A 27,982-nucleotide genomic window follows, 5' to 3' on the forward strand; every position below is an offset into this window, starting at 1 on the left:
CCCCGGGACCCGTCTAGAAGCAAGCTGGTTGCTTTGCCTGAGTTGGGGTGTGGGCAGCACACTCAGGCCAGAGAAACTGCGGCTCCACGAGCCCATTCTGGCCTCCTCTTTGGAGGCTCCTCGTCGGCTTGGCGTGAGGATCGGACCTCCCCTCTCCACCTCTCTCCGCTGTGGAGCCACGGCTGTGACCCTGCGCCCTTGTGTTGGGAGCTGGGCCCACAGGGCTTGGCCACAACTGCTTACCAGGATCCAGGCCACCCGTACAGAGCCCAGCTCGGGGGCCCATTCAGCCACGACAGCAAGGTAGGCAGGGCGCCAGACCCAGCAGGCCACAGGCCTGCTTCTGCTGGGCCTGGAAAGAGGGAGAGCTCCACACTCGCTTCACGGGAAAACCCTGGCCGCGCGATCAGGGCCAAGCCAGCGTCATCTTTTTTTTTTTTTTTTTTTTTTTTTTCTTTTTGCGGTATGCGGGCCTCTCACTGCTGTGGCCTCTCCCGTTGCGGAGCACAGGCTCCGGACGCGCAGGCCCAGCGGCCATGGCTCACGGGCCCAGACGCTCCGCGGCATATGGGATCCTCCCAGACCGGGGCACGAACCCGTATCCCCTGCATCGGCAGGCGGACTCTCAACCACTGCGCCACCAGGGAGGCCCCGCCAGCGTCATCTTTTGAGAACGTTTACTTGCCCTGAATCAGTGGCGTCTCTACAAGGCTGAGAGCCTGGAGGGACAGGCGTGAGCAGCCAGGAGCTGTGATGGGGAGGTGGGAGATGGCAGAATGCGGACTGTGAAGCAGCTCCTTCCTACCTGTCAGCAGGGAGACGTGAGATGCCGTCTCTGCCGCTTTTCCATACGGCTTGTCCCCGGCAGCTGTAATTCCTCACTCAAGAGATGGTACCATCTCGCACCGCAAGCATAGCTCTCTTTGGAGGAGCCCCAGGGATACTGCAAGTGAGACCAGCAACTTTGTGGTCCTTGGGTTCCCGTCCCCCACGCCCAACTCCCCAGCTTGCGGCGGGTCCAGCTGCTGGGGAAGCTTGGCCCACCAGTGCCATCCTCCTACTGGGAGGAAGCTGCTGCAGGGCCAGCCTGCACCACACCCAGAGGAGGAAGGGACAAGAGGCAAGACCCCAAGGCTTCCTTAAGATGTTTGAGTGGGAGGTGGCTTTATTCTTTAATCAATCAAATTTGAAGTGCCTTCGACATTACGCAGGAGCCGATTGGGACCTTGAAGTGTCAGGTAAACACCACAGCACTGAAAAAGTTCAAGGTCAGTCTGTGATGCAAATCTTTTGTACAAGATAAAATGATCCTTGGGGAGGATCAGTGGCAGAAAGGAAATAATGGGTTCCATATACAGACGTGGTGGGGGGTTGAAAGCAAAAGTGGGACGAAGGCTAGCTGTTCCCACAAGCCAAGGACCCCTGGTCCTCCCATCCAAGTGACAATCACATCCACACCTGACATGTTCTGTATTTTTTAATAAAGTTTGTAATCCAATGGACACACAAAACAAAACTGCGCTGAGAAAAACAGTTTTCATAAATTAATAAGTGTTAGGAAGTTGGGGGAGAGGTCAAGGTCACAGGAAGAAGGGAAGCCAGTCTTTTGTACAGTCTTTTCGTGTGTGTGACACTTCCAAGTTGCGGGAGCAGGGCCCGTGCTGTAACGAAGCGCACTTATACAAATGAGTGACAATACAAAGTCTGAGTATGAAAATAAGATTTTCTCTGAAAACACATTTTTGGCACAGATTAAAAAAAATGTATGTCGGGGAATTTGATTTTTAAGTCAGTATTATATATATTTATATATATTATATATTTATATATACACACATCCCAAGTTCTGCATATTCCACCAAGAGAGAAAATCCTTGTTTGCCCTTTTCTGATTGTAAACTGTACATCCTGGGTGAATCAAAGATGGTGGCAGCAGGAGAATTAAAGAGAGGTGACATCCAAATGAGCAAGGGGAAGGGAGGGGGTGGGGACAACACAGCCCAATGAAATGTTCCTTGACCCCAAGGTTTCAGCAGAAGTTTGAAGTCCTGCGTGAGAGTCTGTGATGTGTGTGCCATGTGTGTTCACGTACACCAAGACATCCAGAGTGTCACAGCCTGTCTTCACTGTGCAAAAGTCCAAGTCACTAATTTAGTGCAAAGGCAGTTCTGTTTTGTTTCTTAAAAACAAAAACAACAAAAAAATTCCACTGCCCTGTTCCTTTTCTCCAAAAAGAGGAGAGAGAAACCCAGCCTCAAGGTGTCTGCAAGTCCGTTGGTTGGTGGTCTGTCCTTGGGCTAAATGTCATGTAAACATACGAGTAGCAGCACCACTGCCCAGGGGGGTCTGTCTGACGGAGCCGGGCGGGCGAGCGAGCGAGCGGGGAGGAGAGCGAGGCTGGCCGTCTGGCAGTGGAGTCTGTCCCCCTCGGCGGCTTCTTCCTCCACTTGGCTGGGTTGTCCTATGTTTTATGTTTTGCTGCAGAGCCTCAGGAAGATACGCCGAGTGGTGACCATTCAGTGGCTCACACAGAGGCAATGACGATCATGAGGTGGGGAGAAATGTTGGAGATGCTGGCCAGGAGGTCGGGGGCCAGACGGGACAGGTGACTCTCAGAGAACTCGCAGGGCGGGAAGATCTGCAGCACGTAGGCGGGCTGGAGAAAGGGACAAGAGAGAAAAATGGGACCTCCTGTCTTCACTTCACCCACCCCACTACCACTCTTCCCTAAAACATTTCCAGCTGGGGGCCCAAAGGCCCAACAGAGAGCCAGGCTGAGTCAATTTCCCAACCAGCTAAGGTCTCCAAGACTCTGTCTACCAGAAGAAAACTAGGTATCAGAAAACGAACGTGAAACTAACCCGAGAGCTTCTTCTCTGTCCTTAAGCTAAAGGAACACCTCTGCTGCCTCAGCCGTCCACTGACTGGCCCCAGGCTGGGCAGCAGTAGTCCGGCCCACGCACTCCACTGGTTTCCTCTATCCAGGACGCCCCTTTGTCCAGCTCCTCTGGGAAGCTGTCCTGACTACTCTAGCTGGCACTGGCAGCCCATGCCACCAGATCAGTCAGACGGCCTGACCAGCCGAGACCAGCCCCACGTGTGTGCGCCGAGGCAGGACACTGGGCTGACCTGATTGGAGCCAGGGTTGGGAACGTTGATGATGCCTGCCGCCTGCTTGGCCTGCAGATACGTGATGAAGGCAGCCTTGAGGGACTCGGTCTGGCTCACGACGTCCTCTTGGTCACGGCCACAGGGCAGAGCCAGCAGCAGACAGTAATCTGTCTCCACCTGGGGAAGAGGAAGCTGTCAGTGATCGGGGGGCCATCTCACAAAACAGCCCAAGAAGAGGCCTGTCCAACCCAGGTGATTCGGCTCCTAAATCCCCACCTCTACGATGACCCTGAGGGCCATCCGTATATTTGCTGAATGAAAAAAAGCATCTCTGGATCTAGAGGCACTTTACACCCCTCGTGGAGAGAGAACATGCCCTTCATCGTCCCCTCCAAGAAAGCCATTACTGCACCCCGTGACAAGCCACGGAGACAGGCAGTGGGGGGCCACCCGTGCCTTCCCCTGCTGTGGGCGGGGCAGTTGCTCACCTGGGCCCTGAGTCTTACCGTCATCCTTCGGGCAACCCCCTCCAGCTGTGAGGCCTCCAGCCGCATCCTCTGGGCAATCCTCAGGGGGGGCCCTCCTTCAGAGAGCGGCAGGGACCGATGGGCCAGGACATTGTTGCCAGAGACGAAGTGGAGCTGCACAGCAGCTGTGTCGTTCTTGAGGGCCAGTAGGCCCTGCCACACGATGGGGTACTTCTGCTCACAGGGAAACAAACAGAAGTGAGCTCACGGCTGGAGAACCCAGCTGTGCTGGCCACGGCCCCCGGCAGCAGCTTGCTGATCTAAGTCAAGTGGGGCTCTCGGGACACTGACAATAGCACACAGCTCGAAGGGTGGTAGGGGAGGCCCCGCCCAGGCTTACCTTCAGAAGCTGGACCATATCCACAGGTCTCTGGGAAGTCAAGTGAGGAGAGGAATCCTGTTTGGGGGCGGGCTGGCTTTCAGTGTGCGGCACAGCCAGTCCTGGAGGGGGGCTGGGGCCTGGGGGGGTAGGGACAAACGACGGCTGCTTTGGGGCAGCCTGAGCAGGAGGAGGGGCCGGGAGGTCAGGCTTCATCGAGACAGACACGGGGGAGGGATAGGAGGGCTGGCTTGTTTCCGCCGGCGCCCTGTGGGCCTGGGCGTGAGGCTCAGCCGGCCTGTTTCCAGGGACGTGCGGGAGGCGCGGCTGCTCTGCTCCTGTCTGGGTGCCCTTGGCCTCCTGGGAGACTGGAGGCATCTTGCTGCTTGGTGGCTGGCCTGGCTGGCCGAGCTGGGAGGGCTGCGTGGACTGGGCCGGCTGCGTGGACTGCGCGGGCTGCAGAGGCTGCGAGGGCTCGCCTTCAGGAGGGAGGCCCTGGAGTTGGGCGGGAAGAGAAGGGAACAGGGTCAGAGTCTGTGACGCACCAACAGCATCCTGCCCCAACCAAGCAGCCGTGAGCCCCTGGGCAGGTCAGCCGCAGGGCATCCCCTGTAGGCCGGGCCCCCGGAAGGGGCTTTAGCCAGACGGCCATGCTCTCGGGCGTTCAAGATTGAGGGTTCCGGTGAAAGGTCACCTGTTCCCTACCTCCTCACCCCCGGCAGGCAAGATCCGCCCAGCCACCCGCTCCCACAATGAGCTCCCTCCATGTCCCCAGGCTCTCTGTGCTGTGATTCACCCCTCCATTCTGAAATTCAGGAAGCGCCTCTCAATCCACAGCAAGGACCATGTATTTTAGGGACCTTACTGGCACCTCCACCACTAGTTGGACCAGAAGGCGGATTTCGGGCGCGCTCACCTGAGCAGGAGCCTTGGTCCGGGCAGGCAGGCCAACGGAGGCAGCAGCAGGGAACTGCGCGTGCGCGAGCGGAGCCGGGCCGTGGTAGGTGCGCACGTCCCCGTACCTGTACTCCTGGAAGAGCTCCCCGCTGGAGTGCACGATCTGCACCCCGTGGGTCACCACCACGGGCGGGGTCAGAGGCAACCCCTGCAGCTGGCTGCTGGGCGTGACTGTGAGGATGCGGGCCTCACCGTGGGGGGCGGGGGCGGGGGCGGCTTTGGCATCTGCCACCTTGGCGGCTTCTTTCCCTGGCTGCTGAGGGGCCTTGCTGGCTGGTGGCACTTTCACCACCCCGTCCGCTGCCCGGGGCTGCTCGCTGACGGCTGTCACGTGAGGATGCACCATGATCCTCACATCCCGGGGCACAGTGTACGGGTGTAGTCGGTACTCAGACTGCATGACCAGCACCTCCGACTGCACAGGGGCTGCGGCTCGAGCAACGGGGAGGTGATAATGCACTTCTTCCTCTGGAGAGTGCTGGGAGGCCAGGGCGGGCACACCAGCTGTGGCTGGCTGCGGGGTGCCCGCCCGCTGCGGGGCCCGGACCTCTATTTGCTGGGGCTGCAGGGGGGCCCGAGGAGAGTGAAGCGTCTCTGGCCGGATGCTGTAGGTGATGCTGGGCAACGTGGGCGTGTTCATCCTCACCTCACCCTGTGACAGGTGGCTGAGCGACACGGTCTGGGTGATGCTGTGGGGTGGCATGATGACGGACTGCTCTGGGTGGATGCTAGAGATGAACTGCGGCACAGGAATGCCCGCAGCCAGCATGACCGTGGCATTAGTGGAGAGCGCGGTGGACGTGGTGCTGCTAGGGTGGCATGCCCTCGGGAACGGGGACGGAGCCGGCCCGCTAGGTCGAGGGGAATGCACATCAGGCTTGGCGGCTGCCAAATGGGAGACAGTCCGATCTGTCGGGGTGCTGGGCCCCGAGGTGACGTGGTTCACTTCTGCAGGCAGTTTGCTGGGCAGAGCAGGAGGGTGGTGGGGTGTAAGAGTGGACCCCAGGTTTGCTGGCTGAAGGACCTTGGTCTCTATTTTGAGGGTGACGGGGTCAGCAAGCTTTTTGTTAGTGGTGACTATGCTTGGGGTGAGGACCAGCTGGTTGTGAACCAGCACCGGGGGTGTGTTTATGCCCTGGGTGAGGACCTTTACTGTGCCACCCTGGGTGACGGGTGTGGACACAGAGAGATGAATGGGCTCAGGCTTCTCCAAGGACGGACGGTCGGCCTTAACCGATGAAATCACAGGAGATGCGTTGTAGGTCTGGGCAGTTAGTACCAGAGTAGAATGGGTGGCCACGTTTGCATAGCCTGAAGGAGCTTGAGGGCCTTTGGGCGGAGGCTGAGATGGCGTGACAGAATCGGGTTTGACCTGGGACTTGGACACCGACTGCTGAAACTCAATGTCCATTGCACTTGCTGGGGGGATCTGGCTAATCTTGGCACTGATCCTCTGTGGGCCTTCAGTCTTCTGCCCCGAATAGCTCAGCAGCACAACGCCTTCTGAAGTGTTCACACGCAGCCCAGCACCAGAGCCCGTGTCTGCCGGACGGTCGTCAATCACAGACATAGACCCTGGGTGGAACCGGCTGTTGTCATTAGTGCCGGATCTCTGTCGGCACTTTGCGGATGGTGCAATCACTGCACCTGCCACAGTCACCGCACCTGTTGTCGTGGCAGTCACAACCCCAGATGCAGCAGTCACTGCACCCGCGGAAACCGTCACCGCACCCGCGGCAGCGTTCACTGTGCCCGTGGCGGCGTTCACTGGAGCTGTAAGAACATTCACGGGCCCCGTCAGAACGTTCACTGGTCCCTTTAGGACGTTCACGGGGCCAGCGGGGGTGTTCACCAAGCCTTTCAGTGTGGCCACCGAGCCCTTCACAGGGCCTTTCAGGGCATTCACTGGGCCGGCCAGCGCATTCACTGGAACCAAGGAGACATTCACCAGGCCGGTCAGGGCGCTCACCAGGCCAGTCAGGGTCTGAGGAGCTGGTTTCGCCAGAGTTATCTTCTGCGAATTCTCCAAATCAATGCTGACAGGCATCCGGCTAATAACAGAAGTAATTTTTGGAGCAATGACTGGAGTCACCTTTTCTTTGTCAGTGGCCACTGGAACCTCTGAGGCCTGTGTGTCGGAGGTGTTAGTTACTGGAGCTGCTGCTTTTTCTTCTAAAAGAGGCTTTTTAGGTTCAACCGGAGGGGGCGGTGCCTCATGCAGGCAAGGGGCAGCACTGACAGGCTCTGCAATGGCAGTTGTGACACTCGTGGAAGTGACGCCCGTGGCAGATACGTACTTAGGGTCCATGAGGATCTTCCTCAGCGTGCTGGAGCTGGTGTCTATGTCAGAGGCCTTCGTGTCTGGGGGAAGGGCCGGAGATGGGGTGGACTGCGCCCGTGGCTCCTCCTGCCTCGTGATCCACTCTGTCACCTTCGTCGGGGGACTCTGGTGTGGGATCCCCCCAGCAGCGACAGGGGGTGGGAGCTTTGCTATCGTTACGGAAGGAAGTGGGGGGGTGGGCATGCTTGAGTCACTGGGCGGGGTCACCGGGTCACTTTCAATGATGGAATGCACCTTGAATCTGGCTCGAGGCTCGTCATCCACAGGGGCTGGCTGTGAGGCCGGGGGAAGGTCCGGGAGCGCAGATGCTTTGGTTGGAGTCTTTTCTTCAACACTGATTTCTTGGGACAAATTTCCCTGGGATGTAGTCTTGCTTGGGTCAGAAGCACAGGACTCAGGGGGAGTGGACTGGGGCTTGTCACTCTGCTTTTCTTCCTGTGGAGTTTCTGGGGGCTGTATCGTGGCCCCCTCACTTGTAGCAGGGCTCTTGCTTTGAACTTGGTCAGGTTCAGAGACATGGGTCTCTGTAGCGCCCCCAGTTTTCTTGTTTGTATTCCGTTTGCGGCGTGATCGAGTGGTCTTCTGGCGCCCTTTGTCTTTCCGAGCAAGAGTAACTTCTGCTTCTTTTGATCCTTTGACTTCCGGCACTGGGTGGGAGGTTTCGCTGCTGTTCTCTCTGGCTTCCTTGGTATCTGCTGGGCCTGCTGAGGCGTCAGGTGCACTGCCTGGTGGCCTAGAAGATTCTGTAGCAGCCTCAGTCTCCAAGATGCCCGACACAGCCTCATCGGTCTCAGGCTCCATCCCTTCCTCAGGAGACTGAAGATCTGTCTGCGACTCTGCAGGGTAAGGTGGAGGTGCTGGGAAGTTTTCTGGCTCCCCAGAAATGTCATTGATGATGGAACCGATGGCCGCAGCCAGCTCTGTTTCGCTGGCCTGGTGTGCGGGCTTGTCCCGGTCCTCTGTGGAGAGGCGCTCTGGGGCATCTGCAGCTGCCGCCTTGAAAGCCGCGGGGGTGGAGGTTTCTGCGAGCTTCTCGATGTTCTCCACGGCCTGCTCCAGCTCCATCTGCTTGGCCAATTGATTTGCTTCCGGGGACGGCTTAGAGGCAGACCCATCTTCCTTCTCTGGTTCCTTGCCCAGATCAGCTGGCTCACTGTTCAAACGCAACGATAAACTACCCTCCTCTTGGGGACTCTCGCTCTTCTCAGGGGAAACTGCCACGACCGCAGGCGTCTCCTCCGCTGGCAGTCCCGCAGGGCCTGCAGCCACGCTGGGACTTACGGTGGCTTCCACATTTCTCAGATTTGCAGATTTGTCCACCGCTGATCTAGAGTTTCGAGATCTTCCTCTCTTGGACTTGGAGTTTTTCTCAGGGGCCGTTTTTTTCTCCACCACTTCAACTGAGGGGGTTTCGGGTGGATTTTTGTCTGTGCTAGTTTCTTTTCGATCACGTTTTTGTTCACTTCCTGCTTCTTCTTTATCAGTCTTGGATTTTGTGTTATTTTCTTTCACGTTTAATTGGGGACTCACCTCAGTGGTGGCCTCAGGACGTTCAGCATCAACTTTTGGTTCATTTTTCCCCTTTTTCCCTTGTTGGACACCAGCAGCTGCTTTCTGGGATCGTGGGGATCTCCATCCCTCAGCTGGTTTAACCGTCTCCACTGGCTCTTTTGCCTCGGTCTCATCATCTTCATCAGCTCGACGGCGTGCCTTTGGAGGCCTCCCCCTCCTAGGGGTTGTGGGAACCACTGCAGCCTCCTGCAGCTCCCGCTCCAGTCTCTTCCTGGTCACTCGTGGTTGCTCAACGGGTTCCTTGACTGGAGAGCGGCTCTCATGGTCACCCATGGTTGCGTAGACGCTCCTTACATTCCGGCGCCTGGTTCGGCTGAGGGGCAAGCTCGGCTCAGGGTGTTCAGGGTCCGCGGATGAGTTTTTAGAGGCAGCCCTTGTAATCTTCTCCGCCTCCATCTTCAATTCTAAGAGCTTCTGTGCTTCTCCCCGAGGAGAACTGGACCGCCTGAGCTTTTCCCGGTCTATCCTCTCACTCTTCCTTGTGACAGGCTTCTCCACGGTCCTTGCTGCAGCTGCCTGAATGGGGGTCTTGGAACGTTTACTTTTGTTCGGCTTTTTATCTTTTGCAGCAACTGGAGGATCAACCTCTACACTTTCAGCAGCTGGAGGCTGGACCTCGTGGACACCCTCAGCGTTTTGACTTGCATTAGGTTCAACATTAGCAGCTGAGTCTGGCTTCTCCACTTTTGGCTCATCGGCTTCCTCAGGCTTCTGAGTCGGTTTTGAAAGTGTCTGGGTACTGGCAGGCTCTGGATCTACACTGATCTCTACCTGGGAAAATGAGGCCCCAGGAGTGGGAGGCTTGGCATCCAAATAAGGCAGCTGATCGACTGATGAACTTTCTTCAACAACTAAAGGAGTCTCAGCAACGTCTTTCCTGGCGTCCACTCCTGGGGGCAAGTCTACTTGTTCAGGCTGTTCCACAGCGATGGGAGTCAGATCAGATACAGGTTTTGCTTCTTCTGAGACAGAGGCTGGCTCAGCGGTCTTCTCTTCTGTCACCAAAGGCACCTCTCCTGTTTTTTCAGCAGCTGTCTTCTCCAGTGATGAGGCTGCAGACTCTGGAGCTACAACTGTGACACTAGGAGGCCCAATCGAAGGTGGAGGTTTCAGTTCTGACTCTTTATTTTCAGAAGCAGATTCTGGGGTCTTGGGGTGATCCTCTGTATCCTCCTGTTTCTCGACCTCTTTGGGTTTTTGGTCTTTTTCTTTTTCTTTCTGTTGCATTCGTGTGAGTTCCATAAATCTGCTATGGAAAAGAACTACCGGCTCTTGAATCAAATCAGTTGTGCTATTCACTCCATCAGATGTCTGCCTCCCATATAACCTGCCAGAAACGAAGTCAGATTCTTCATCTTTTCTCTCTAGATGCTGCAGTCGCTTGGAATCTTGTTCAAAGATTGAGCTGTGTAAAAAACGAGAGGCAAATAATTCTTGCCTTTCCTGTTCTTCTTCTTTATGGTCATCTTTCTTATCATCCATTTTTCCTTCTGAATCAGTCCGAATTTTCTTCTTTTTCATGTACCAGGATGGAATAGGTCTTGGAGCAGAGTCAACCTTTTCTTTATCTTTGTTGTTTCGAAAATTAGCAAATCGGGAGTCCCAATCAAGAAAAGACCAATTTTCTTCTCGAGATGAAGACAGGGATTTAGCTCTTTCAAGCAAAGCCTTAGTGTCTGGTGTGATTGTCTTATCCAACGCGAAAGAATAAAACTTGTTCCTTTCTAAAGAACTGGAGAGTCTCTCATCTCTCTCACGTAGTTTGTCTTCTCTGTCCCTCAATAAAAAAGACAACCGGGAACTTTCAAATAACGCAGAGGCTCTGGGTGAGTGAGATTTGTGTTCACCATCTTCATCAGAATCAGAAGGCACCTCACCAGGTTCCAAGTCACGAACAGACCTCTTTCGAAGGCTGTCTCTCTTAATTATGCTGTTCGGGAAACTCACATCAAATCTGCTGGCATCTTGTTTCATTTGAGAGTCCCACCGATTTAGTTCGTCTTCAGGATTCAAGACAGATAGCTTTATTTTGGCCATGTCTGCCATCTGTTCTCTCCTGCTAGAATCATAAGGATTAAATTTTAAGGACTCTTCTCTGACTGTTATATTAGAATACGGGAGACCTTTTTCATCTACTTTAGGAGACCCCTTTATTGACATTACCCTCGGGGAACCAACAGGGTCATCTTCCTCATGGAAGGAACCATGTCGGATACTGGGGGAACCACCAGTCCTTTCAGAATCTTCACTGATTTGGCGTGAACTTCTGTAGTTCCGTTCTCTCTTGGTGCAGATGTCAAAATCAACATGGTCTGTCCTTTTCTTCTTGCTGGGAGGAGAGTCGTCAGTGACATCCTGAGGGGGTTTGCCGACCTCATGAACAAGACTGCGTCTTTCATACTCGTCCGCGTCTTTTTGAGGGCTGCCGAACTTTTCGGACTTGGCCATTTCCATCTCCATCTGCTGTTTTCTACGACTCTGCTCCATTTGCTTTCGGTAACTCTGCGTGTGATCAATATCAATGCCAATGTTTTCTTCAGTATTTACGGAATGTGGTTTATCTTGGCCTGATTTACACTCAAGTGGTTCATCACGAAGACTGCAATAGTTTTTCCTATTATCTTCTCTCTCTGGTCCTTGATCATCTAATAGCTCCAGCTGTTTGAGTGGTGGTTTTGAAGGAGTGGGTTTTTTGGACTGGATTTCTTGATTTTCCACAGATTCACCTACTGGTTCTCTCAGCCTTGCTTGCAGATCTGAGTTAGGCCTCGATACAGTCCCAACAGAAATGCTGGCAAGCTCCTGACACTCTTTGGGGCTGGGAACAGCACTAAGTCTGTCTAGTTTGATTTTTTTAGATTCTCTTTTAAGAATTTCTTTCCTCACCGTCTTTTTTTCAGACTCTCCTTCCCTCAGTAGAATGACATCTCTAGATGATATGTCAGGCTGTTTCTTTAAAAGCACCCGAGCATCTTCCATCTCTGGGCTACTTTTCTTAACATCTGATTTTTGCCTTTCGGCTTTCAAATTGGAATCTGCAAAACGCCTTTTCCTCGCTTCCAGCTTCTCCAGATCCACAGCACTTACCCCATCAACAGTTTGCTCTGGTTTTAGGTGCTTCCTGGGTTTAGGCCTGCCTTCCTTATCTACCACTTCTATGTGGCTTGAAAGCCCCCTTTCCTTTGGCGCTTTCATTCTAACAGATTCTAGTTTAGACAACTCAGATTTTGCAGGCTCTGTCTGAGAGACCTGAAGTTTCTGATCTAAGGCAGAAGACTTCACAGTGTCATTATCAAGCTTGGTTTTCAGCTTTTCCAAAGGAGTGTGGTCAATAACCTTCCCCTCCTTTTCTTTCACTCGAGTCAAAACCACACAAGGCATGAGTTCCAAGCGGTTTTTTGCTACTCCTTCTTTGTCAGCTTTCTCTCTGCTCAGTTTATTAGAACTCCTTGATTTTTCAGGGCTTTGTTCTCTCTCATTTTCTTGGTCTGTTTCTGAAGACTGAGAACTAGGGGAATGAACTTTTCCTTTCCGTTTCTGCTTGTCAGTTTTGTCCTTCTCCACCTTTTCCTTCCTTATTAAACGTCTCTCTCTTTCCACTCTCTCGGGATCAAAAGTTCGTTCTTTATCTGTCTTTTCATTTTTTGTATAGCGTTCCAAACGAGGTTTGTCAAGTTTATCATATCTTGGAGGGGAAAGTGAGCTACAGCTTCCACTCCGGTCCGAGGATCGGCTGTAAATCCTCCTCTCGGAATCACTAGGCAATCTCTCTGACTGTGAGGGTGACGCTCCAGGACTCTGTGGGCGTCGCAAGTGAACTGGACTCTGACTGCGTTCAATTGGCCTCCTCTCATGGTCTCTGTCCCGGTCAGACTCAAATCGTTCACGTTCTCTTTCTCGTTCCCTTTGCCTGTAACTGTATTCCCGAATATCTTGTTCATAAGGATCATTTCTGTAATCCCTATATTCCCGGGGATCATCGTAATATCGTGATTCATAGTAGTCTCCTTGGTAAGTTTCCCATTCTGAATAAAATTCTCTCCCTCGAGCTGGATAGTCCCGTCTGGAATCCTCAGCATACGTGCCTGGAGTACGAACATTCTCATAATATGTACGGTCTTGGCTATAGTCATACGATCCCCTTCGTTCTTCTCTGCCAAAGACAAAAAAGAATGTATTAGTTTTTTCTTTCCTCGTCACTTACACATTAATCATACATATGAGATTACAAAGTCCTGCTTCCTAAAATCTCTTCCATTTTTTAATCATTAGAACTGCACTGTCCAATACCATACCTACAAGCCACATGTGGCTACTGAGAACTTGAAATTTGGCTAGTCTCAGTTGAGGTGTGAGTGTAAAATACACACTGGATTTGGTAGACTTAGTTTCAAAAAAAAAAAAAAGAAACACTTCAATAATTTATTCAGATTGAGTATATGTTGAAACAGTATTTCAGACGTATTGGGTTAAATAAAATTAATTTTACCTTTAGTTTTACTAGAAAATGTAAAACCACATATTACAGCTTGCATTACATTTCTATTGGACTTGGACAGCAGTGCTTCAGCCCCTTTTTATTCTTTTGGCGTCGGCTGTCGTGACTTATGATGAGCACTAGTATTAAACAGTATCACATCCCACATCTCTAAGTCTTTCATAATTACTTTCCTGCCAAAAGATATTCTTACCACAACTTGGGAAACAAATGTACTGTTTGAAAAGATAACAATTTAACTAAAATCTTCCCACCTACGCAACCTGTATATCGGTAACACCTCTACCTCAATTCACAATTTAAAAAAACACATTGGGGACTTCCTTGGTGGTCAAGTGGCTAAGAGTCCGTGCTCACAATACAGGGGGCCCAGGTTCAATCCCTGGTCAGGGAACTAGATCCCATGTGCTGCAACTAAGACCCGGCGCAGCGAAATACATATTAAAAGAAACAAACAAAAAAATCCCCCCACACACTGGGGGCCAGTCTCCCTGGGCTCAGTCTCCTCACTTATAAAATGATAACTCTTCTTCACAAAGCTCTTAAGATTAAATAAGATAACATTTGTAAAAACTTTCCTAACATAATACAAGGCACATACTTGGCCTTCAGTAAATGTTACTTTTCCCCAACCTGCCAACTAACAAATTAGGTGATTACAAACTGTGTCAGATAATTCCTTAATTGTAAAAGAATTCACCTCAGACTTTCTCCCACAGTGACATGTCCCAGTGCATTGAAAATAGGATTAAATTTACGTGCAAGAACATGTATGGTGTATAAAATGAAATTCACCTGTAATAGAGGCCAATTCCTTTACTCTTGTTCACTTTCCATTTTTGTCTTTCAAGCAGGTATGGCTTACTCAGTCTACATAGTACTGTCAATGACAGCTCAATGAAACATAACGAACCTAGAACTTAAACCTCTGAAGGCATGAGCTTTTGTCTTCTCGGCTCACAGCAGGTACTCATTTGTGGAAAAAATGAACCTTAGAAAAATATGTCAAAGTTGCTATTGGGCAATGTTCTAACCCATTTTCAATAGCCAATGAAGCATCTAGACTTACCATTCAAACACTGGAAGCATCAATAACATATGATTATATGCATTTATACTGAGCTTTCTCATTTCAAAGACAATAGTTTATGACATATCTATGATATCTGACTTAATTGGATTCAAGATGATCCTTCTACAGTTCCACAGGAATCAGATTCTTTGCCTCAATACTGGCCAGCCATCTTGCAAACAGATGTTACTAGGAATGAAATTAGGCTAATTTAACTCATTACCATCATAAATACAAACTCCAAGGAAGCATCACTTTCATTATGTACAGGTGAAAACACTACAAGCTTTCTTTTCTCCTTTGGCCACAGCACTGCTTGTGGGATCTTAGTTCCCTGACCAGGGGTTGAACCTGGGCCCCTGGCAATAAAAGTGCCGATTCCTAACCACTGGACTGCCAGGGAATTCCCTAACTTTCTAATATAAAGTGGTTAAGACACCTAGAATGGCCACTAGTTTGCTGCCTGCATTAAAAGTATGTTTAAAAATGGTTTCCAGATATTTTCTAAAAAAAGCAAACTAAAACTATATCCAAAATATGAAAGAAAAAGTTACAGAAGTCAAAAGGTATACGTGTAAGCATTAGTGCTGCACTGTTCAGTTTAATAGATGATGATTTTGTACATATTTTGCCGGGCTCTACCAAAAGAAATGAGCATTCCTGCCACCATGGAACTCAACTTATGCAAGAGACAATACAACTGCACACTGGTACTATATACAAAAGGCTCTGGCAGGACTCTGAGGAACTTTGAAATGTCAGGTTTTCAGAGAACGCTGTTCCCATGACTGCACAATATCCAAACTACCGTAAGTAGGTGGGAAATTCATCTAAAGCATAATGTGACCCTATAAATGTCTTGAGAATCACTTTGGTAAACGGTAAGGCTCAATGCATTAGCAGGTAGGAGCCCTGGGTTTGCCCCCAGCCCGACCACTTACTAGCCTGTGACCTTATCAGCAAAGTCATCTGATCTTCAGTTCCCACCATAAGTAATAAATGACAAGCACCACAGCCCTATTTCCCTGACACTGTATTTAAGGGAATAAAAGAAATATTACTTTTAAACTGCAGGGCACTATGTAAATGGGTCATCATTTGCATTCCTGAGCTGAACTGTCATTAGGGGTAAAGCTTTTTTTCCCCCCCACTTATTCATCAACTCTTCAGTGGGATGACTTCCTTCCACTCTATGGAAAAAGGGCAAAGATGCTCAAGTTCTACTGCAAGGAATGCATTCCAGAAGCACTGCCATCTGAAACCAAATGGGGCAAAACTGGGTCACAGTGAAGTCCCACACCCTCCTGCTTCCCCACTTTAGGAGATAAACTCCATTCAACAGAGATAGATAACCACAGATAAGAACCAAAGAACAAAGCCAGAGCCAGATCATCAGTAAAGTGAGAGAATTTAAGTGATAATATACAAAAATTAACACCCACACAACATTATCAAACCCTCCCAAGATACCGTTCTTTGAAAAATATTTAATGTGCACACAGAATTTTAATGGAATTTTTATGTCTTAAGTGCCACTAGACCATCAACACACTTTTCACTCACTTATAGGTAAGAATTCCTATCAGCACTTAAAGTATTAACAATGACTTCAGACTGCTGGGGTGGGGGATGAGGGCCGCCAAGATGGAGAACCCTCCCTACAGACACATACGTTCTCTTACATATGTTCATTCTCTCTTTCTGTCTCACACACACACACACACAGAGGGAGAGAGGAAGGGAGGGAGGGAGGGGGAGAGAGAGAGAGAAATTTAGAATGTGGATTCCAATCCACTAGTGAAAAACCATTGAAACCTTAGAAGTTCAACCTTTTGGAAATTCGGCTGTAGGAGACATTTTTCATTAAAAAAACTCTCAAGTATTCAATGACCATTACACTATACTCCATGAGGAAATGAAAAAGAAATATATACCTTCTATGATTTAAACAAAAATGAAGTGGCAAGAAGAGGCAGTAAAAAGGGAATGCATTCAACAGGTTTCTGGGAGCACGATCAGGATTTTGCCTCATCCTTGTCCTAACGCCCTTTTATACTTGAACTTGAGTGTCTAAAGGCATTTGTCAAACGGTCTTTTGTCTAACACACATCTACAGGGGTGGAGAACTAGTAGTAACATTCCAGTAGACTTAATCAGAGGCATGTTGGGACAAACAGGTTCATCATATGGATGATAGTTTCCATTTTCAAATGTGATCAGTTACTGAAGAACCTGGTGACATTGTTAGGATGTTTTAATATATTTAGTCTAAAAAAGAATCAATCATCAGTTCTGGGGCAATTTTTAAGCTAACGGAGACAGCCTGATTCAGACTGTGAGACCTTAAACGATTGTGAAATGTTCCCACAAGCTGCAGAAAAAAATACTACACTCCCATGACTGAAAACATTAGCAAGAAGAAGTAAGGTTTACTTTTCTTTTCTTTTTTTTGGGTCGTGCCCTCATGGCTTGCGGGATCTTAGTTCCCTGACCAGGGATTGAACCCAGGCCCATGGCAGTGAAATCACCCAGTCCTAACCACTGGACTGCCAAGAAATTCCCAAGGTTTACTTTTTACACAGCTAAACTTACCAATTTATATCAGCTTTGGCTTACTGATTCACAAATTTAAGAGATCTGAATTTAAAACAAGGATCTTGACAGTCTTTTGAAAGTTCTTGTTTTTTTAAATTAATTCTATGAGCTCATGCGTGGTGACAACCTGGATGTTGTCACTACTAAATTCACAGGGCATTTAATAGTTTACAATGTGGGGCTTCCCTGGTGGCACAGTGGTTAAGAATCCGCCTGCCAAAGCAGGGGACACGGGTTCGAGCCCTGGTCTGGGAAGATCCCACATGCCGCAGAGCAACTAAGCCTGTGTGCCACAACTATTGAGCCTGCGCTCTAGAGCCCGCGAGCCACAACTACTGAGCCCATGTGCCACAACTACTGAAGCCCACGCGCCTAGAGCCCGTGCTCTGCAACGAGAAGCCACCGCAATGAGACGCCTGTGCACCTCAACGAAGAGTAGCCCCTGCTCACCGCAACTAGAGAAAGCCCGCACAGCAATGAAGACCCAACAAAGCCAAAAATAAATTAAAAAAAAAAAGTTTACAATGCATTTCAACATGTTATATTTAATTTAAAACTGTAAGGCAAAATGATTTGTACATAGTTATAATCTGGAAAACAATAACTCTTTAAATGAGTATTCTCAGGGAGAAAATACCCCAACTCCCATGAGCTACATGAAAACTGGATCCATAAAAATCAGTTTTTACGTGTGTTTGTTTTTGTTTTGTTTTTTAAAAATATTTATTTATTCAGCTGCATCAGGTCTTAGTTGCGGCATGCGGGATCTTTCATTGTGGCACGCAGGCTCCAGAGGATGCAGGCTCAGTAGTTGCGGCACGCAGGCTTAGCTGTCCCACGGCATGTGGGATCTTAGTTCCCAGACCAGGGATCGAACCGGTGTCCCCTGCGTTGGAAGGCGGATTCTTACCCACTGGACCACCAGGGAAGTCCCTTTATGTGTTTTTTATGTGTTTCTTTCTGTATGTGGGGATAAAAGGGATAAGTTTGGGGGGAATGAGAGTAGCAATAAGGGATAAAAAACAAAATTTAATCCCATCTAAATTTTACGTATTAGAAATTTTAAAATTCAAGCTATGGTGATAGGTTTAAAATACATACCTTCTTTCTGCTAACATTTCATAGAAGTCTCTGATATCTTGACCAGATTTTTCCATACAGTGATAAAATGCCAGCTGACTTTCCCGATTTGCAAAATCCACCTTTAAAAAAAAGAATACTGCATGTTTAATGCAAGTTCCAGATTTTAATGAGGGAAAGTGTTACCAAATTTGAAAAATTCTTCCCAACATAGCCTTCTGGATAAATTTCAAGAAAAAGTAACTTATCCAAGTGAAACAGTCCTCATAACTAAAACTGTATTTTTTTTTTTTTTTTTTTTTTTTTTTTTTTGCGGTATGTGGGCCTCTCACTGTTGTGGCCTCTCCCGTTGCGGAGTACAGGCTCCGGACGCACAGGCTCAGCGGCCATGGCTCACGGGCCCAGCCGCTCCGCGGCATGTGGGATCCTCCCAGACCGGGGCACGAACCCGTGTCCCCTGCATCAGCAGGCGGACTCTCAACCACTGCGCCACCAGGGAAGCCCACTAAAACTGTATTTTGTTAACCTGAAATCTCTCTCAAATTCTACACAAATCTTGATAAAGAATTACAATTTAAAGTTCTAGAACCCAATCCTGAGGAGGGGAAAAAGCAATATGGAAAACTGAAACATACCTATCATGATTCTAGGTTGTCAATTAAATAATCAGACCAACTAAATCCAGTAATCTATTGTGCATAATTTTCTGGAACCACAGTTAGAACATAAAATAAAATATGGAAGAACATTTGAACTTTACTCACAGCCAGGCCTCAGAGTCACTAAAGCATGATAGCTACCATCTATCAATATCTTATTTAGAAAAGACTGATTTCAATCTAACTGTCATAGTTATTAAGTGCAAAAATTCCTTCAAACTATCATAAACAAAAGTTTCTAAACAAAAACACCAGACAAATATCGTGCTTTCAGTGGTTACCCACTCTTTAGGAGAGGAGGAAAGAAGATGAAGAGAGGATCATTCAAGAAGCTGGACTGATACTTGGAGCTCCTGGGTGTGCAGAAACCCACAGGGGACTGTGGGCCAGCCTGCACTAAGTGCACACAAGTGAGCGTCAGGTACCTGGGGGCGTAGGGAAGCACACGTCCTTGAATGAGAGGATTTTTAGGGAAGGTTCTATGGCTAATGGTTTAAAAGACACTGTGCCCTTAAGTAGCTAGCCATATATAAAAAATGTAATATCGCCCTTAGAAACTGAGGCCATATATACTGTATGTCCTGTAAACCAACAAAATGCCAATTATTAAGAGGTTGGGATCTGAACACGATTTTGTTTTGCTTCTGTTTGAAGTCATTCTGCACACCTTAATTTTATTCCCACCGATTTTCCTCCCCTTGGTCTCTTTTACAGCTGCTTGTGCATATTCAATTTCATTGTAGAGAACCAGGGCCATGCCTTTTAAGCGGTCAAACACCACCTGTAAAAAAAACGACGACAAAAAAAAACAAGAGGCTCATCCACTAGACTTAGTGTCAGTCCCAACAAAATCCTAAATCACAATGACACTGCTAAGAAAAAATATATATATTTTTTTATTCTAGAAAAAATTTCAGGCTTTTCTGATGATGCATGTTATACTGAAAACACAACAAAATGTCGTAGGGACCATTTAGAACCATGGATATTGTGGCTTGAGGTATATTATGCCTTTAAATTGTTTTTCTGTATTTACGTTATTTTACTGTATTTCTTTATTTTATGTTGACTGACTCATTTTGGCTCAAAAAAACAACACCCCTGAAAAAGGGGGAAAAAAGTAAAGAGTACTGAATCAACATAAATTTCATATTGTACATCCACTGTACTTCAGCAAAAAAAAGAAAAAAACTACACTATAGCAAAGGAAAAATAAGAAAAAAAATAGTAAGTTGCAATGAATTTTGGTCATAAGCAGCACTGTCTTAAAGCTTCTAGATTTTTTATTTATACTAATAGTCTTTAAGATGTGCTTCTTCAAACAACAAACACTACATTTAAAGAAATGTCAAAGTTATGCATCATACCTACCACAGTATAAATCTGCTTTCAAGAAGTTAAAATCTTTACCTTCACATAATGGAATGGGGTCCAGAGACCCTTTTCCTGTTATGTTTGTGAATGTGTTACATAACAAACATTGGTTAGATGAGTATTCTGTTGTGTGTCCCTTTAAAGTCATCATGGTTTTTAAAAAAATCAAGTCTAATTACATATTAGTGTGAATGTGAGTAATTATATAATTAGACTGTCTAATTTTAATGTGAGATAAAGTTACAGAAATCCCTAAGAAACATTCTATTTAACAGTATTATGCAGATTAGTTCCAAAATTAATCATTTTGGCGGGTTCTAGATAGTTTCTCAAAATATTCATTCATATCATAAGCTAATAGATGCAAATACTCTTCTAAACCCAATTTTGGAAAAGAGAATTTTTTTTTTTTTTTTTTTTTTTTTTTTTTTTTTTGCGGTACGCGGGCCTCTCACTGCTGCGGCCTCTCCCGTTGCGGGGCACAGGCTCTGGATGCGCAGGCTCAGCGGCCATAGCTCAGGGGCCCAGCCGCTCCGCGGCATATGGGATCCTCCCAGACCGGGGCACGAACCCGGATCCCCTGCATCGGCAGGCGGACTCCCAACCACCGCGCCACCAGGGAGGCCCGGAAAAGAGAATTTTAATGTATGAGTTACTAAAGAAAAGAAAAAGTCAGTACTAGAAACTGGGACTGAAAGGACAGAATACCAAAAAAAGGGAGTCAGAAGTAACTATAAACCACACAACCAAACCTCCCACCTACCTTCACCACAGGCCCATATCGGCAGAAATGTCGTGTTAAATATTGATCCGATACGTTTGAAGAAAGCCCATCTAACCACACACAGTTTGTAGGCATGCTCTTTCCAAAACCCAGCTGAATACAAAAGGCAAAATTTCTATTAGTTAAGTCATCAATTATTCAACAACAAAATTCTGAGAAAACTTGTCTTCTGTAGGAATCTTATCAAACCAACACCTCAAGTGGGAACCATCAGGTTAAAATCAAACAGAAACTGACACAAAAATTATCCTGCCTGGCTAAGCGAGGATTAACTCAGATTACAGTATAACAGGATAAGGATGCAAAGAAGTTTATCACCTTTATGGTTATCTAACTGTACTAGCACAATTTTAAATAATCAGACATATGAACAAAAAACTCCAAATCTTAAAAAAAACGCAGCGACTATTAACAGCACAATAACTTATGTAAATTCCTTTACCTTGAGACGATTATTTCCAAGGTATTCCCCATCCATCTTCTTAATAGCCTTACAAACGCTGGCAATATCACAGTATTGCAAGAACGCATACTGAGGAACTCCATTTACTTTCTTAATATCAATATCCTGAAAAAGCCAATGGATGGATACCACTTAGTGATATGCCAATAAAAAACAATCAGAATAAACCAAGTCCATATGAGCTACATATTTCTCAAAATAGTCATATTCCCCCAAATCATTTTCTTAGTTACAATTATACATCTTAATGCAACTGTAAATTAACAGCCTAAAAAACTATTCAACACAGCATTTGTAGTCACAAACCATGAAATCCTTCTCACGTGAAGCTCTTTGCAGAAGAGCAACTGCAGTGCAACTCAGAACTCAAAATTTTAAATCCACAACACCTGTGTTAAGAGAAATTTATGAGAAGAAAAAAAGGCAGCCTATTTAATGAAAATCTAAGAAATAATTCCCTTCTGCAATATCTAAAATCCTTATTAGGGGTAAGCCATTTAAAATATAGTATCTGGGAAGAGTAAGAATGATAAAGAAATCATGTTTTCAAAAAGTGATTTAAAATATGCAATCCTGAATTAGAAGACTCATTCTATCAGTATATCTAACTGAATCAAACCTGGTGATGATAAATGTGGTAATAATCTCTCATAACCAGAATGAATGGATTATATAAATACCTGAGCTACTCCATCAAGATGCATTAGAACATCATCCCTGGATTAAAGAAACACTCTATAAAGGAATACCCCCATCTCTTTGGAATGCTCAAAACCTGTAGTCACATCTGACACTCCAGTCCTGCCTACTAAAAGGAGGTAGTGAAAAAACCTGGCTTACACAGGAAAATGGTCCAGAGAAACCAGACACTTGGATGGCAAAACTTGTACTTAAACAATAATGAGCTGGGCCATATAGTGCAGATTATGTGTTGTGATTATCTAAGCCTCCTTAAGGGTCACAAGCCAATAATCAAAACCTGAAACAGAGCAAAATGAGTAATGCATTTAAAGAGCTGTTTGATGGGTCTTTAAAAAAAAAAAGCAGTAATTTACACTCAAAATTTTTCTAAGTAATGGTAAACAGAAGCTGTTTTCATCATTATGTAGAATATAATAACCCAGGATAGCTCTACTTAAGAGAAATGTTTCAAAGGAATATTGGTGGGTAGATTCACTAAATAGGTGCTTCCGGCTATAGCATAATCTGTTATCGATAAGCAGAAGACCATGTTCTCAAAGTTTGTATGTCATTAAAACAGTGACAATCATGAGCAATTGCAAACATGGTAAGATAACAGTTTTCAACCAGAGTACTGACATGTCCACCTTATTGATAAGCATAGCTCTTAAAACACAATCATCATCCCGTTTTTAGCAACTCTGGTGATGAAAATGTATCCATGTGCCCAAATACAACTTTTATACTCCTCCAAAATTTATAGTAGCAGCTACATTCAATAAAAGTATGTTTGAAAGTTTTATCAATTCAAAGCCTCATGAATGCCAAGCAGCAAATTAAATAACAGATCGTGGTCTAAAGACAGAAGAAGCTGGAGCCCAGATAGGTAACTGAGCGTCTAGTCACTCATCCAGGTAGGCAGTAGAGCTGGAATTAAGAGTATACACTACCCTCTGGGCTTCCCTAGTGGCGCAGTGGCTAAGAATCTGCCTGCCAATGCAGGGGACACGGGTTCGAGCCCTGGTCCGCAAAGATCCCACATGCCATGGAACAACTAAGCCCGTGCGCCACAACTACTGAGCCTGCACTCTAGAGCCCGCAAGCCACAACTACTGAAGCCTGCGCGCCTAAAGTCTGTGCTCCACAACAAGAGAAGGCACCGCAATGAGAAGCCTGTGCACCACAACGAAGAGCAGCCCCCGCTCGCTGCAACTAGAGAAAGCCCACGTGCAGCAACAAAGACCCAATGCAGCCAAAAATAAAATAAATAAAATAAAATAAATTACTTTAAATTAAAAAAAGAGTATACACTACCCTCAAAAAAATAAGAAACTAAGAAAAGTCGAAATAATTGAAAAAGAAAGATGAATGTTTTGCTGGTATATCTAAATATACAGCTTCTCTTTTTTTTCCTCACTTCTACCAACCACTTCAATCTCTTGCCTCAAGCCCCTAAAGATGAGGTTTAGCTCAGCCACAAGCACAAGTAATGTTTTATTCACAGGACTAGATAATGTCATTAAAAAAATTAAGAATCTTTTGCTTAGAGCATTAGTGTATAAATACAGATGAACAAATGGACATCACACACACCCCTAAAAGATTAACAATAGCTGTTTCTATCCAAAACATTTTTTTACTCTCCTAAGTCCAAATATACTACAGTACTTTCTTCACTGTTATTAATATAGAGAAAATCTAGGAAAACAGAAGTATTTCCCTGTTTTTTCAAACACAAAACAAAATAGTATATCCTAAGGGTACAAAGCTGCAACCAAACTATTTTCACTATAATTTGACTCAAGTTTTAAGTCATGGGGAATAGAAAAATCCTTCTATCCCTAAATCTAACAATGACTTGCATAATTTAAAAAATGATTCTAATTAGAATTTCAAAATAGAACTGAATTTCCAGCATGCTATCCACATTCTAGTAATCCCCAAGGTACTTCTGATGTGCATTGTGATAAAAATAATCATACACTAATCTGCTGCTTCTTTCTTACAAACACGTTTTCTCTTCCAGATTTTCCTTTCAACCCACAGGACGAGAGATGGCATTAAAACAGCACCAGATGGACAAAGATAAGAAAAGTGGAAAGGAATATATATATGTAAACAAAATACAGACAATTATATATTTTTACATATACACATAAAGCAGTCCCTGCTGGGTTTTGCCAGATCATCTTTTAGCAGCAGTTATAAACACATAGGGCGGGAGATACAAGAGGGAAGAGATATGGGGATATATGTACATGTATAACTGATTCACTTTGTTATAAAGCAGAAACTAACACACCATTGTAAAGCAATTATACTCCAATAAAAAAATGTTAAAAAAACAAACAAACACATAGGGCAAATGGGAAAAATATTCATTACACCATCTAAGTATCGTTTTTCCAAATATAATCTCTGCTATGCTTTATGTTTTATGACAAAGATCTAACACTGTTTTTATTGTAAAAAACCAAACCAAAACAAAACATACCACAATTTCTCCAAAGCGCTGGAAGATGTTGCGAAGATCATGATAAGTAGTGGTTTTTTCAAGGTTACCAATAAAGAGGGTTCTTGTTGCTTTGGGGTGAAATTCATCTATCCTTTCATCCAAAGGGCGAAATTCATTTTCACTTTCTGTTTCTGTAAGTGGGATGGGGACAGAGAGTGTTTTAATGTATTCATATATCATGGGAAAATCTACTTTAAAAAATTAGGTCTCTGAAATATTGGGATTAATTCTCATATAATCTGAAAAATTATACACACCATCAGAAATAGCTCCAAATCAAAAGAATACAGAGGCTAGAGAAACTTGTCCAAAAAATTAAGAGAAAGCTAACACCCTGATCTTTAAAATAGAAAAGAAGACTGAATTTCAATCTAAGTTGATTTGTTTTAAAAAATAGTCACTAATACAGGAATAGGTTTTATTCCCCAGCAAAAAACAGTAATTATTTGAGCCTAATCTTAGGTTCCAAAATTATGTGGCAGGCTCTGAATGTGGAGTATAAAACTACAATCTGAAATAAACATAAAATTCAGCTAAAAATAGTCCAGCTTCATTATCTAATTTACATTTCAACATTTTATAAAATAGTTAGCGTTTTATGTTTGTCATACCCAACTGTCTAAATGCAGCAATTTTTAAATACAAGAATAATACTTGTATGAAAACTGACTGAAGTAACGCTTATGAAATATCTTCTTTTGGTGTTGCATGGTACCCAATGACAAACAGAAAGAGACTAAATGACTCTTAAGGTTTCTATTTCTTATGATCAAAAGCCCTGGTTCAATGTCTAATTCAATCACAGGCTTTCTCTGAAGCTCCATTTATTAACTTCGTCTAGGGCAGGGACATTCAACGTTTTCTGGATAGTAATTATAATACATGTTCTCGCTCTCTTTTTTAATGTAAAACAAACCCATCCCAAAAAGTTAGTATTTGATCAACCTGACTAATAAAGTGTTTAGTGCCAGCCACTGAAACACTACTGATGATGTCAATAACACCGGTATTAAAAAGACTCAACTTCTGAGATGTTGGGTGAACTCAGCCAGAACACATCTCACTCCTGATTCCAGTTTGATAGTTCTAATGGCAGCTCAGTTTAATCTTACCTGTGTCATCAGAGAGTACATACTTTTTCAGTCAGGTGACCCCAGAAGCTGCCCAGCACTCATACACCTATCTCTACATTTTCATCTTATTTCACAGGGGTATATCTCATTTTAAGCTCAACTAGGTCTTCTTAAAATTATGTAACTAATAGAGGGCACATACTTCGGAATATTTCATTTAAAAGGAGAAAAAGAAAAAAAATAATTCAGGCACATCTTGAGGTTTGTACTTCAAAAGGCAGAATCAGGGGAGTTCCCTGGTGGCCTAGCGGTTAGGATTCTGGGCTTTCACTGCCATGGCCCACGTTCAATCCCTGGTTGGGGAACTGACATCCTGCAAGCCACGTACGTGGCGTAGAATAAAAAAAAAGGCAGAATCAGAAGGATAAAGCATGATTTGCAACCATTAAAATCTGTAATGGCTTCATTTCTACCAAATAGCTCACTTAAAATTTCAAAATCAGAAATTCAGTTGGGGGCAGGGAGGGAGTGTCTTTTCCACACGTAATCTATTCAACCTTCATGACCAGTTTTAAGTCTTACTGTCTACACATCATTGAAAAGACTGTTTTATCCTGCAATTTCATGTTTAGGGGATTGTAATGCTGTGCATAGGAGTACAAAAGCACAATCTGAGAAGCCACCAGAGGTCTGTCTACAGAGTTAGGTTTCTTGGATTTGGATCTTTTTAATTCCAAGACGTCCTTGACCTAAGGAAGCAATCAGCTCCATACACTTCAATATAAAACATTTATGACAACCATCCAACAGCATAATTCCAACCAAGTGTCCCTACTCCGCTTTCAAATATCCCATTTAAACTGGTGTTTCAATGCTGTCCCATCTGGAAAAAGTACCTTCAGCTTTCCGATGCCTGAACCAATCAAGCTTCTCAACATCTTCAGTGGCAGGTGGTTAAAAAGCCCAATTAACATCCTGGGTGCTAACTAATTAGGTAAAATGATTTTTTTTTTTACAATAAATATCTCAAGCTAAGCCCACTACTTGGAGATTAGAAAGTCACCTATTGATAATGCCCCTGAGTTAGATCCTCACTAGTTAATAATTATATATGGCTCTAAAAACTTATATAGATGATATGACATTCTAAATATTATTCCTCAAAGTCAGTTCTGACCTGTTCCAATTGTGTTAAATAAGAACTCCTGAGTTGCTCTTAGCCCAGTACAAGTTAGGGCAGTACATCTCAAACTTTGCGGAGGAGGGAATGTGAAGGCATAAGTTATAATTCCTTTGAAAAGATATTATGTCTTTGAACTCCTGTGTTTTATCATAAAATTATGCACACTTTATAGTCTTCACTCTAACAACCCTGACTGTGCCTGTTTTAATATACAAATGACACATTCTTATCAGGGAAATTCTATTTTTTTCCTCTTAATTGTCACATAAAATGAATATTCCAAGAAAATGGTCTGTTTACCCTATAAATTCCACTCAAAGTTTTAGTCTTAAAGGTCAACTGTCCCACACACATAATGTGAATGCATAATTTTAACATTTCTATTCATTCTTCTACAGATTTACTCACAAGTAAATCAGGGGTTTTTAAAACTTGAATATGCAAATTTTGAACCAGTAAGCTGGGGTATGATCAAAGAGTCTGTATTCTAAACAAGCACTGCAGGTGGTTCTGAAACAGGAAAAACACTGACCCAAGTCATGCCTGACAAGACTCCCTGCCTTAGAATAGATAGGTCTTACAGGTAGGTTCAAGCAATAAAATGTCCCCTTGAAATTTTCAATGGGTTGCACTCAAAAGACTTAGTCCTGCCACTCTGTCACTATCTTTCAAGGTCATGGAAGCTAGAATAACAGATCCAATTTGTGCTGGGCATAGTGGTAAGAAAACTGGTCTAACTAGTCCCTCAAATTGATATAGCCTGTTTTCTAATTCAGAATAATTCTGGTGTCATTCTCCTCGGAACTATCACCTTATCTCAATCAACTCAATCCTTTTCGGAAAGCAGGGTTCAACAAGGGACTATACTTTGCCTTTCACAACTCTTCAAAGTTAGCATACTCTCTAACAGAAAGAGTACAATCTTTAACCCTTCCTAGCCAAAACAACCTATTTTATTAAGTTGAATGACAAAATGTAACCACTCTTTAAAACAGAAGACACCGAAAGTATGTTTTAATAAACAGAGCTTGGGGGCTTCCCTGGTGGCGCAGTGGTTGAGAATCTGCCTGCTAATGCAGGGGACACGGGTTCGAGCCCTGGTCTGGGAAGATCCCACATGCCGCGGAGCAACTAGGCCCGTGAACCACAGCTACTGAGCCTGCGCATCTGGAGCCTGT

The 27,982-nt window shown here is 45.4% G+C and overlaps 1 protein-coding gene across 2 annotated transcripts in view; it reads right to left on the reverse strand.

Moving 5' to 3' along the window:
• Positions 1-2: 2 nt before the first annotated feature.
• SPEN (spen family transcriptional repressor) overlaps positions 3-27,982 on the reverse strand; it is a 97,118-nt gene continuing 69,138 nt past the window's right edge. For both annotated transcript variants that reach the window (XM_081255885.1, XM_081255884.1), the window contains exons 6-15: positions 24,528-24,679; positions 21,332-21,457; positions 20,869-20,982; positions 19,399-19,512; positions 18,094-18,194; positions 4,874-12,980; positions 3,979-4,452; positions 3,618-3,812; positions 3,130-3,288; positions 3-2,656 (exon numbers count right to left, since the gene is read on the reverse strand). In XM_081255885.1, the coding sequence (XP_081112011.1) occupies positions 2,525-2,656; positions 3,130-3,288; positions 3,618-3,812; positions 3,979-4,452; positions 4,874-12,980; positions 18,094-18,194; positions 19,399-19,512; positions 20,869-20,982; positions 21,332-21,457; positions 24,528-24,679 (9,674 nt within the window). In that variant the 3' untranslated portion in view covers positions 3-2,524. The remainder of the gene's footprint in view (positions 2,657-3,129; positions 3,289-3,617; positions 3,813-3,978; positions 4,453-4,873; positions 12,981-18,093; positions 18,195-19,398; positions 19,513-20,868; positions 20,983-21,331; positions 21,458-24,527; positions 24,680-27,982) is intronic.

Source organism: Mesoplodon bidens (assembly GCF_964165515.1).
Source record: "Mesoplodon bidens genome assembly, chromosome: 2".
Classification (NCBI taxonomy): domain Eukaryota; kingdom Metazoa; phylum Chordata; class Mammalia; order Artiodactyla; family Ziphiidae; genus Mesoplodon; species Mesoplodon bidens.